Raw genomic sequence first — 12,813 nt, 5'->3', positions numbered from 1 at the left:
TTTAGTGTGCTAAAACAATTTTTCCTTGTTTACTGTTTAATTCCAGGCTTTTTTAGTCCCCACTGGGGAAACAGAAGGAACTATATAGCTTTCCTCATCATCTGTCCCTCAGTCAGTCTGTCCCACTTGGTTTTCCACACTTTTTAGCTCACCTGGGCTGTTCAAGTGAGCTTTTCTGATTGAAATTTGTCAGGCGTCTGTTGTCATTGTCAATTTTTCACATTTTCATCTTCTCCAGAACCACGGGGCCAATTTCAATCGAATTTGGCACAAATCATCTTTTGGTAAAGCTTCTTCAAATGAAGTTCTAAATGCTCACTTCAAATGGGAGACAATCAAGAAATGGCAAAAATAACATGGGGGTCGTTAAAAGACCTTCTCAAGAACCACTGGGCCAGAAAAATTTAAATCTACACAAAAGTTTCCTGACAGAGTAGATTCAAGTTGGTTCAGATCATGGTCCTTGGGGGTTGGGTGGAGCCACAACAGGGGATCAAAGTTTTACATGCAGATATATAATTACATGTATATATTTTGAAATCTTCTCAACAGGGCCATGATTATTCATATTAGTATGTAAGCATCCATAGGTAGTGCAGATTGAAGTTCAAATTGTGCCCCATGGAAGTAGGATGGGGCCACTATAGGGGAATGAAGTATTACATGAAGATGTATAGAAAGAAATTTTCTCAAGAACAGAAATCATATTGCTATGCAAACATCCCAAGGTAATGCAGATTCAATTAAATCAAATTCTTTTTCAAAAGTATCAGGGTCACACAAAAGCATAAGTGAATATTCCCAAGTTATAGGGATTCAAGCTTTTTGTCCCTGGGAGGGGGACAATTTGTGTCATGCTTATCTATCTAAAACTTTAACTTTTGAATGGTGAGTGATAGGGCTCTCATATTTCATATGCACATTCCATTTGACAAGACCTTTACTTTGATACCAAATTTGTTGTCCCTGGACTTTGACCTACTTTTAAGAAAACCAAAGGTATTCAAAATCTCCTGAATATTTAAGGTAGGGCTTTCTTAATTTGCATATAGATTCCTTACACTAAGTCCCTACATTTCATACATGACTGTTGAAATTGTGATCTTTAAGTTTGGCCCAAATGTCAAAACTTGAACCTTGCTCATTATACGCCTGTCTTAAGACGGGACGTATTATGGTATGGCGTTCATGTCCGTCCGTCTGTTAGCTTTTTCGTGTCCGACCCGTAACTTAAATACTACAAGGCCTAGGATTATCAAACTTTGTCTGTAGATACATCTTGGGTAGAAGGTGTGTCGCACATTAAAACCAGGTCACTGTGACTTTTCATTAAGAAGATATGGCCATATATGGCAAAAACTTGTCCGGCTCATAACTTGAAAACTATTAGACCTAGAATCACCAAAATTGGTCAACTAATGCATCTTAGGTAGAAGGTGTGTCGCATCCTACTTTAAGGTCACTGTGACATTTAATTAAGGTGATATTTAAAAAAAAATGTTTTAATGGGTACAATCTATACTGTTAACAATATGTGACGGGCGTATCATGTGCCGTGGCGGTGCACTTTATTTTTTAAATAGTATTCCCTATATGCATTCCTTGTCACTTGATGCTGGTAGGGAGCATGTATCTATGCAATACTTACAGAATGCTTGTTTTGACAAAAATTGTAGTTAAAGTAATTTTTGTATTCTGTTTAGTTCTCTTATTATTTTTTTTATTTTTTTTTTGTGACTTCAAATCTGCCAGCAGTCACCTGATGGTACCCCTACAACCTCAAACTAAAAGCAAGAACGATAGTCCTTGGGGTCCCCTTTCTTGTTGCGTTGTTCTTCGTTCAAACATTAACAGCATAAGAGGCCATCATGAAACTCCTGTATCAAGTATGTCATGTGGAATGTCAAAGTTCAGGTGAGCTACTCCATGGTTTTTTTTATAACACTGGTCGACTTCCGTAGTTGGTTGGAGGTATTATTCCCCATATAATACATGGGAAATGTTCATTTCATTATTTAATCCTTTTCCGTACAGTACTTTCTCGAGAGGTTTCTTTTGTTAGAAGGCAATGCTAATCACTCTTCGGGTGAGCTAATTTACAGGAAGGATTTTTGAATGTAACATAATACGGAATGGATTGGCACTTGAAAATAGGATCAGTCTTGAGATAATAAAGCATTTCACATCATATACTTTTAATATCCTATACATCTATTCATTGGTTCTAAGTCTTAAAGGGGCATGGATATGATTTGAGCTGAAAATTTTCAATGTTTAGAATGCTTAACTAAGGTATTTCTTATGGTCAGCAAAAATTTGAATGTCAGTTATCGAGGTACATGGGAAATACAAAGCTCTCAATTCTTTGTTATGTAAACAAGGGTCGTGCCATGCTTTTGTTTACATAGGTTAAATATGCTAGTCAAAGTTTCGTTTACGGCAATTTTTTTCAATTTACAAGTTAATATTGAACACAATTGAATATTAGTTTCTAGTGTTTGTATTTTGTTTTAAACATGCTTAAGCAATCTATATGTAAGCAAAAACATGTCACGAACCTTGTTTACATAACGAAGAATTTTGAGTGCTGTAACTCGACAACTGATATTCAAATTTTGGTTGACCATTAGAAATACTTTAATTAAGCATTATAAACGATAAAAATGGAAAAATAAAATTTGAAAATTTTCATCTCAAATTGTGTCCATGCCCCTTTAATGACTAAGAACATAGTTCCGATGTTGTGGTGAACTAAATTATCCATGTGCATTTACGTCCATGTAAGGTGGCAGTATGAAGTGTGGTTAATTTTATTTGCTTTCATTACAGATTACTGATATAAATACAATTCACCAGCAATGTGTAACCTCTCAAGTGAGCTAAGTTTCCCATGTGTGTTGTGATTGACATTTATTGATTCAAAACATGTTAATTCAATTTTCTGGTTAGAATAGGACCTCAGTACCCTCTTTCTTGTCGTAAAAGGCGACTAATGGAACAGTCGTTTGGATGAGATCTAGCAATCCACCGAGGCTTTGTGTCAAGACAAGTGTGGCACAATAAAGATCCATCCCTGCTCAAAGCGCCGAGAACAGGCCTAAATTTCACAGCCCTTCACCGACAATGGTGACGTCTCCATATGAGTGAATAATTCTGGAGTGGGATCTTAAACAATATACGATCAATCCTTTGAATAGGTTTCTAATTAAAGATTTTGCTATGCGTACTTTCAGTCCTTTGATGATTTTCCTTAGTGGCTGCTTTGATGAATTAGTCCTTTGGGGATCCGGGTTATAATTCTAAAGTCCTCAGTAACCCTTTACTTGTCGTAAGAGACGACTAAATGGTGGTGAAATTTTCAGAAGAATGAGAAATTCTCGTGTTAAACAATATAAAACCAACCAACTTTAGTGGATGCTAGCTAGAACTACGTGCTTATTGGTTGTAAAATATTACACATATCTTCAACTACAAACTGAGCATGGAAAAACATGGCCACTACAGTAGACAGGCAGAATAGTTTCGCAGAAATTTCTCAGGATTGGTCAACACTTGTATGAAAACTGACCTGCACAAGTAGGTGACTAATTGTTCGTACATATTTACCATTATATAGACAATATTCCAAGATAGTTCAAGAACATTATTTTATTATAGCATGTAAATGTAGCAGTTGCCAGTTTGGCCCATATGGACCGTGGATATATTGGCCTGGATAGCCCAGTGGTTAGAGAATCTGACTTTGATGCAGGAATCCCGGGCTCGATTCCCAGATCAGTTATAATCTTTCTCCTTTTTTGTTACATGAGAATATGTACGAGTTCCTTGGTGATCACTCTTCCAACAGCTTGATATTGGATTTCCCATGGGCTCCTTTATTAGCTAATTAATCTGTTCTTGTATTCTCATGAGGCAGAACTTTTTTTTTTTTTATAATTTCATCATTTATTAGAAAGTATACATATTATTTGGGATAAAATATCCTCGGATACTCCCGCATAATTCTCACCAATGGTGCCAGGGGCCCATTGGATTGAATGTATTTTTATTATGATTATTATTTTATATAGCCCTAAGGCATTTAGGCATATATATAATTTATATGAAAATACATAATATCACTATTATGTATAATAAATATTTTTCGAAGTCATAAAAATATCATATACAACATTGATGTAGATATATCAACAGTAGAATAACATAGAAATTACTCAAGGAATAATTTATAAACAATGTAGTCCTAAGTTGACCGTTGTCTCGTGTCGCGTCAAGCGGCGTTGGGTTCACTACCACGATAAATAAACAAATGTAAAATGGTTTCGAATGTACAAATTTTCAATTTCAATTGTAACTATGAGGTTTAACTTTGAAACAGATTCAAGTCCACAGACGAATGACATTTTCCGTTAATTTATTATGCAAAGTTAGTTATTCTCATATGAGTTAGATGTCATTAGTTGATTACATCCCCCCCCCCCCCCCCCCATTTGTTTTCGATAGAACATTCTATATCTACCCCCTTTCACGATTTTTTTTAGTTCAGACCAACAAAAAAAAAACCAAACCCACCACATATTTTGGTTTATTTATCAACCCCCCCCCCCCCCCCCCCCATTTAGTCAAGATTATTAACGTGTGGGCAGAAGACGATATTTTAGGGTTTCTTCTTTGCTTTTCAAGAATTTGAGACTATATTTCAAGTTTACACAAATATTTATTGACAAAAACCAATTACAGTAATTGGCAAAGGCCCAACATATCAAGAATGTACATCAGCTTATATACTCAGTATTAATATAGATTACTGCAAAAGTACACCGTGACAGGTATGATTGTATATAGGCCTAAAATGCATTAACATATATTCTAGATCTATTTTTGCATATCATTTCTAGATAAAATACACTTGATGATGAATGAGTATGTTATTTTTAGTAATGTTGTATCTCGTTATACTTTTCATGATTTTTAAAAGCCTAGAGGGGAAATGGGCAAACTTCCACCAGAGTTCGTTTGCTCACAAACCAAACTCTTCCACTTAGGCATTATGGGATAGCGATTTCTTAGGCCGCGTATACTGTGACGTCACTGTAGAATGACGAAAAACCATAACGTCAAACGTAAACAACTTTCAAAACAAGAACGTAAACATCAAGTTCATTACTTTACACAATAATTTGAACATAGTCTCCCTACTTTTTAATGATCTTTTGATCATTTTATGTTTAAAATAAAATCCATACTTTTATATTAATGCTCTTAATATTAATATCTTCAAACTTTTAACTGCGAACTACTTCTTTAGTGTAATTTGTCTACGTGATAATCGCGGACTCACAATATACAAATCTGTATATTGTGGTGCGTCACATAGGAGAGGCCTCGACGGGGAGTTTGGGGAAATGGGGGGGGGGGGGGGGGGGATGCTCTGAGCAACGTAGGTTGTGACTCTTTCCCGCCTTCTGACGTCATATGACGTTCTGGGTGAACTCGAAGTGTGGAATTGATAACAGATTAAAAATAATAATGTAGAAGTTATACAAATAGTTAATCATTGAGAAAAGGTAAGATAGAATATCAATTCATTTGTTTTCCACCTTTATATCTATAAATCCATGTTCTTATTTGCGATGACGTCATGCTTGGTAACCCCCAAGGAACCGTTGCGTTGTGGTTACCGTTGCCATTTGTTTGCTTTGATCTGTGACGGTTAGACGAGTTTTTTCACACAGATACAAAAAGTTTGAATATCACAATGAAAAGGGAAAGATCTACCGAGAGGAAGAGCAGGAGTGTGTCTAAGAGGGTAATGCTCCGAGAAATAAAACTTTTCCCGTCTCAGAGTGTTGTTTTTACACTGTAGGCCTAGCTTAACTAGTCCGAAATATCTCGGGCCTGTTTTACAAAACAAACTTACGACAAAGTCACAGTCTTAACTTGTATTTTACATATATTATTTTAAATGAATGAAGTTAAACTTTTCTGAGGATTAAATTTCAACATTTTAAAAAAATTAATCTTGCATTTGGTGTGAATGATCTTACAATAAACTGGAAAATTCCAGTATGTAAAGTTGGTCGTAAGTCGTAATTTCTTTTGTAAAACGTTTTCCTGGCTTCAGATATTTCGGACTAGGCCTAGCTAAGATACCAGCGCCGTTTACATATGGGCGGGGGAGGGGGAGGTGTCGTGTCGAGCTTATAGACATTGTGTTGAATACTAGTTGCAAACTTAGCTAGACCCAGTTTATTGTTTATTATATTGGAGTAAACCATACCCAGATAAAATACCCGTCGAACTAGGCCTAACACATGAAAAGAGAGGGACGGGGTTAAGAGGGTATGGGCTACATAAATAATGCTGTTGGGGTGACGGATGAAGAATTAATTATTCAAACTGTTATCCTTTTTTTGTTTCCCTGTTTCGATGAGGCGATAATCATGAAGAGGCCCATGGGTCACATCGCTCACCTGAGACTGAAGCATTTCATAGAGCTCAATTAACAAGTTTAAGCAAAACTATCATTATACAAACAGCTTGGTTCAGAAAAAAAATCAAAGATAACGACTAAAAATTCCCTATTCAAAACACTTCAGATATTTCGGACTAGGCCTAGCTAAGATACCAGCGCCGTTTACATGGGTAAAAAAATTCATTAATTTTCATATGCCTTTCATATTAACCAATTTCATTTACATTAAGGATCCTAAGCTGTTTTTGCCAAGTTTGGTTCCCTAAACATTCTCATGTAAAACTTTGATCCCCGATTGTGGCTCCACCTTAATCCCACGGGTCATGATTAAATAATTACAAATTTGAATATCCACTTTGTCAGAAAGCTTTCATATAAATTTCAGCTTTTCTGGCCCAGTGGTTCTTGAGATGACTACCCATCCTATTCTTGCATTTTTGTGATTATTTCACCTTTGAAGGGGGCAGGACCCTTCATTTGAACAAACTTGAATCCCGTTCACCTAAGGATGAGTTTGATCGAAATTAGTCAAGTGGTCCTGGAGAAGATTTCCCTATATATCTGCTGTACAACTTTGATCCCCTAATGTGGTCCCATCCTACCCTCGGGGGCCATGATCTGAACAATGTAAATCTACTATTTCCCTCAGTAATGATCCCACCCTATTTTTGCATTTTTGTGATTATTTCACCTTTGAAGGGAACATGACCCTTCATGTCAACAAAATTGAATCCCCTTCACCCTAGGATGCTTTGTTTCAAGTTTGGTTGAAATTGGCCAAGTGGTCCTGAGGAAGAAAATAAAAATGTGAAAAGTTTACGACGACCGACAACAGACAAATTTCGAACTAGAAAAGCTCACTTGAGCCTTTGGCTCAGGTGATCTAATAAAAATTGTAGTAAATGAAGGTGGATATAATGGAATTCATAATAGGCCTAGTTTTAAAGAAAAAAGTGTTGGCGATTTTTTAATAAAATATCTAATTACGTAAGGACTGAAAAGGACACTCACTCCTTCCCGAAGAATATTTGGACTCCCCTTTCTTTCTATTCTTTCATTTCACTTCAATGGGTAACGAGAAAGTAAATAAATAGACAAAATGTACATGAATTTAAACAATGTATAATCACGTTACGATATACAGGAATAATAATTTTTTATTTTAGCGTCGTATAGAGACCTCTTCAGACGATAATCAGAGCCGTCAGTGGTACGAAGTGATGCTGGCCCTAGCAGCTAAGTCTGCTGTAAGTCACCCCCTCCCTCTCTCTCTCTCTCTCTCTCTCTCTCTCTCTCTCTCTCTCTCTCTCTCTCTCTCTCCTTTATGTATCTCACTCTCTGAACCGTTAGCTGTAGTTTCTTTTATTTTCTCTACAGAGCAAACCAGTCTATGCCTCTGTTGCTCACGAAATGACAGAGCATATTCAAGACTGGGTAAGAGTCTATAAGTCAGAGCAAATATACCCCGGAATCCATGTAATCAACGGTTACAAATGAATCACATTTATGTAAATAGTCATGCACAATGATGCATGTAATCAACGCTTACTAATTTATTACATGTAACTTGTTTTACTATGTACGTAGTCATGTACAATGATACATGTAATCAACGTTTACTCATCTATTACATGTAAATTGTTTTACTATTTAAGTAAATGGTCATTTACAAACAATGAACATTGTTTTACAGCATGAGTTGACCTATGCCATCAACAGGTCAGAAGGGCGTAGGGACCTCCCCACCATTCCCCAGCCTACGCATATGGTAAGTGATGGAATCGTGTTCAATGTTTGAATGAGACATGATAAATACATTAGGTATTCAAGGTTTATCCAAGATGTTATTTTTTCTTTGGAAGGGATGGGTTCATATTATATTCTATAATACATATCAGCCTCAAAATTTATTCATCCATAAAACGTTTTTTAATACGATATACATGTAATTATTTCTAGATTGAGTGGTTGGCCCGAGTCAATTTTAAACACAGACCGATGCGCCGCAACATACCCGAACTGAGACAACACAAAGTCCCCAAGAAACCTGTGTTCGACTCCTCCAAGTATATCTACTAAAGATGGAGGTGACATTGGTAAGTAAACCAATGACAGACTGTGGTCTGAAAACATTGTCGTCATTTCCTGTCCTCATCTGCAAGGTGGTCTAATATATTAACATGACGTCTATTTAAACGGATGGAAGAATATTGCGAGGAACTGTTTCATAGGCATTTGGAAATGTCATATTTTAGGATTTTCATTTTTTGATGGAGGGGGGGGGGAGTATTTTTAGGTGCTTAGTTTTGGACGTTTCGCTGCTAGCCTATATCTATAACATTGTTTATGTATTCATTCTTCTGTTGCAGGGTACTGTTTACAACACTGGCGCATGGTCAGCAAGGGTCGGAGTCAAGATTCCTTGACAACCATTCCTGTACCACTGAGCTCTGTGACCGATATATTTCCCTGTTATGTAGCTGTAATGATGTAGCCTTCTCCGATTTTTTTTTAAATTATGACATTTTTGATCGGGAGGGGACTGCACTTCCATAGGATCTTCGTAATGGTGCAATATATTGTTATGAATAACCTGTAAAAAGCTCCATGTATATTTGTCTCCAATGTTGTTTACACTAAAAAGAGTACCGGTGTTATAGAGCCAGACTTCCCCCCGGAAGTCTGACTCTAGAGTGAGCCTTCCCCCCGGGGAGAAGGCTCACTCTAGAGCTAGACTTCCCCCCAGAGCCAGACTTCCCCCACGGAAGTCTGACTCTGGAGTGAGCCTTCCCCTCGTGGAAGTCTGGCTCTAGAGAGAGCCTTCCCCCCGGAAGTCTGGCTCTAGAGTGAGCCTTCCCCCCGGTAGTGGGAAGTCTCATTATGGGGGAAGGCTCACTCTACAACACCGGCTTTACGCTAGGGGATGTCTATAATAAAGGTGTTTTTCATTAAATATCATGTACAAAATGCAAAATTCTTCGTCTGCCCCGCCATGCTTGTTGTCGCGAGATCTCATAAGTGAATCTACTGAAAAACCTTACCGCGAAAATCCATTCCGACAAAGAAAGGAAAATGATATGTGGCAGAAAATTTTTACGCTCGATCTGCTGTTCGTTTTTTGACGTGATAACACCGACAAAATTGCTTTAAATCTCCTCCATACTCGTGCATTGATGTAAACACTACTTTATATGGGCATATGCAAATAAATTGATAAACTTCAGTATCTACCTCAAAAATGGCGCACAATTTGGAATATACCGAAATTGTTAAAAATGGTAGAATAGAGTCTCACAAGTCGTAAGTTGCAGGTTGTAAATTTATATATTGACTAAGAAACATATAATATTAAGTTTGTTTCAGTAAAGAAAACCAGCAAATGTTTAGAATGATCGGAAAATCACTCCCGCATCTGCACCATTTATACGGAGATCCCTAGGAGTTGTAGCCCCCCCCCCCCCCCCCCCCCCCCCCCCAAAACCCAACTCGGAGAGGGCTACATTATTGCAGCTACTTTTATGAAGAGATGAATATAGCAGACAATGATAACAACTGGTATTCAGCTCTTTTGTTTCATGCTAAAAGCAAATATGGCATATTCATATACAGGAACCGCTAATTTTGTCTGTAATAGTAATAGGGGTCTATACTATACCACCCCTAATTTAAAAAAAAGACAAGGAATGAAACGAATGATTTTACTCAAAAAGTGTTGTTATTTGTTGTTGTTAAAAGTTTTTTGTAGGGGTGGTATAGTATAGACCCCTACTATTATTATTACAGACAAAATTACCGGTTCCTGTACATTAGTATGCCATATTTGCTTTCAACATGAAACAAAAGAGCTGGATACGAGTTGTTTATCATTCATGACAGGGTTTCACTATTTGGCAATTACTAGTGGCTATTTGCCTTTATCGTGCGGGCCAGTCTTCCATTTTTGATATTTATTGACTGGATTTGGGGAAATGTCATTTCTTATCAGTTATTGTCAAACTACTGTCAGGGGTATGTAGTATTTTCAAAATATCTAATTTAGATTATTCTATTCATTTCTTTGTTTTTGCCATTTTTAGATTAACAGATTTTTTAAATATACTAAACTGTGTACATATTCAGTTTGTCGGTTTACAAATAAATGTAATGAACACCCCTCTGATGTAAGGGGGGGGGGGGGAGGGGAGTAGTGAATGCGGAAGGGAATAGTGTTCCAATCATACCTGATAGACTATACTTACACAACATTGCCATGTAAATTATACTCGGAAAATATTTTCGGTGAATTTCTAAGTGGATACACATGTAAGCTATTTATTTCTCCTATTCCGCCCTTGAAGTAATGCACGTAACCGTCCGATTGATCATGTACACATGTTATTAGTACAATCTTAAAATATTATACCAAGTTTCATTACTGAGGAAACATTTTAAAAATATACCCTAATATTTTGACAAGTGGCTGGTGCTTTTGAATATACATGTAGACTTTTATTTACGGATTATGGTATTCATTCCTACTAGTACCGGTTATTTATTTATTTATACACTGTGTGTATTTATGTTTATATTTGCGCTATGTTATTGTAATAAAATATTTTAAAAGTAACTTAATGAATCGTGTTTTTATTTGGGGATGAGTCCTTGCATACCCGAGTTGCCCGCATTTGGGAACGCGGGGCGATCACAAGGTTCAGCCGATCTGAAGTGCAGTAGAAAGACCGCCCTGGAATGAACATTTCTATGCATAATTTTAGCATCAGTAATGTTCTTTAAAACGATTGTCATAGAGCTGACCAGTTATGGACAATTTTCAAAAGTTTTGGGAAGTACACAAGAAATATCAAGTATGTTTCTCATACATGAGTAGTATAGGGTGTATATTTCGACCCCTTTAAACCGGGTCTCCAAAGTATACTCGAAAAATTTTGAGCATGTACTCAATTTGAGTTCGAGAATGATTTTATAAAAGTTTTATCAGGGTTGTGAATTTTCATCTTTTAAGAGGAAATCCTCTGATTGGCTCAATTTTCGAAAAAATAAAACACTCGGGTTTGATCTAAAGTGACAGAAATTGGTAATTTTCCCGGTAGCATGAGGTGTTTTCCTTCATTTTTGACCAGTTTTCCTCTGATTTCTGAGGAATTCAGTCACAGCCTTGTTTATAATCTTGACATTTGAATACAATTTATAGCACGGTATTTGATTTTGAAAACGTAAAAACATAACTTCCAGGCCAGATTTTTAAAAACCACCAAATTTAACCTATTTGATCCATATTATGGTTTCAACCTGTATTCTCATGCAAGTAGAATAGGGTGTACATTTCGACCCCATTGAACCGGACCCAAGATCGAGGCCCTTCCGCCAAGATGGCAACCCTTCTGCTTCCAGGGGCCCTTCCGCCAAGATGGTGGCCAAAGAAGATTGCGACCCTTGATCGTAAATTTCCCACGGATTGGCCACCTGATTTTTGTCAATCCCTTTAGATCTAAATTTTCATTCATTTCCGTTCGCGACTACATAATTTCTTGAACAAAGACCGATTATTCTATCCCCTTCGTATTCCGGGACGTGTCTATCAAATTTCTGGTGTTTTTCGCAACATTCCCGGGGTAGTAATAGAGGACACGCATCATCGCGACAAACATTTTGCAGGTGGCGGATGTAACTTTCATGCATATTCGGTTTAATGATGTCGCGCATGTGTTCCCCGCTAATACACAAATAATTCGAATCCGTGTACCTTTCCAAAAACATATAATCCGCGCGATAAACATGAACGTCTAGAAAATCGTAATTAAATTCCAACATTTTCATCTTGGCGTATCGTAAAATGAAATAACTTAACTGAATCGGAAGATCCATCCTGATAGACTTGGCCATTTCTAATTCACAAAAATCTTCTCCAAAATATATCGCGTTTCTAAATTAATCTTGATTGACCGCGAGGCAGGTTTCGCGCTCCCCCTAAACGTACACGATATCGCCAACCAAGATGGTGACCCTTCCGCTTCCGCCAAGATGGCGGCCATTTCGTCAAAGTAGCCATCACCCTTTACCAGGACCTGCTGGTATAGAGGAGGATGAAGGTAAAAAGATCAAACAATTATGCGGGAAATTCAATGCGTATATCGCTCAGGTCCCCGTGCTAGGATTTAATTCGGCCAAATACGATTTCAATTTAATCAAAACAAAACTGGCCAAACATTTAGGACTCCATCAGTTAGAATATTGTTTCACCATAAAAAATAATAACGCTTATGCCTGCATTTCGACCGAGAATTGAAATTTTTAGATGTGTCTCACTTTTGGGCCTCCGGTACGTCTTATGCAAACTT

The 12,813-nt window shown here is 37.1% G+C and overlaps 1 protein-coding gene across 1 annotated transcript; it reads left to right on the top strand.

Annotated features, from left to right (window-relative positions):
• Window positions 1-5,758: 5,758 nt before the first annotated feature.
• LOC125669959 (uncharacterized) lies at window positions 5,759-9,879 on the top strand. The gene is made up of 5 exons (XM_048904838.2): window positions 5,759-5,809; window positions 7,642-7,722; window positions 8,169-8,243; window positions 8,435-8,571; window positions 8,845-9,879. The coding sequence occupies exons 1-4, from the start codon at window positions 5,759-5,761 to the stop codon at window positions 8,552-8,554; spliced, it is 327 nt and encodes a 108-aa protein (XP_048760795.2). The 3' UTR covers window positions 8,555-8,571; window positions 8,845-9,879.
• The last annotated feature ends 2,934 nt before the right edge of the window (window positions 9,880-12,813 follow it).

The sequence above is a fragment of the Ostrea edulis genome, chromosome 4 (genome assembly GCF_947568905.1).
Source record: "Ostrea edulis chromosome 4, xbOstEdul1.1, whole genome shotgun sequence".
Lineage (NCBI taxonomy): Eukaryota > Metazoa > Mollusca > Bivalvia > Ostreida > Ostreidae > Ostrea > Ostrea edulis.
The sequence above is the reverse complement of the archived record's forward strand: the minus strand, read 5'-3'. Positions and strand labels throughout refer to the sequence as shown.

Bases quoted from the DNA above. Each gene is read 5' to 3' on its own strand.
- LOC125669959 (XM_048904838.2), top strand. From the start codon at position 5,759: ATGAAAAGGGAAAGATCTACCGAGAGGAAGAGCAGGAGTGTGTCTAAG. The intron at 7,723-8,168 runs GTAAGTCACCCC...ATTGTTTTACAG, and splicing joins CCCTAGCAGCTAAGTCTGCT to CATGAGTTGACCTATGCCAT. The intron at 8,244-8,434 runs GTAAGTGATGGA...AATTATTTCTAG, and splicing joins TTCCCCAGCCTACGCATATG to ATTGAGTGGTTGGCCCGAGT.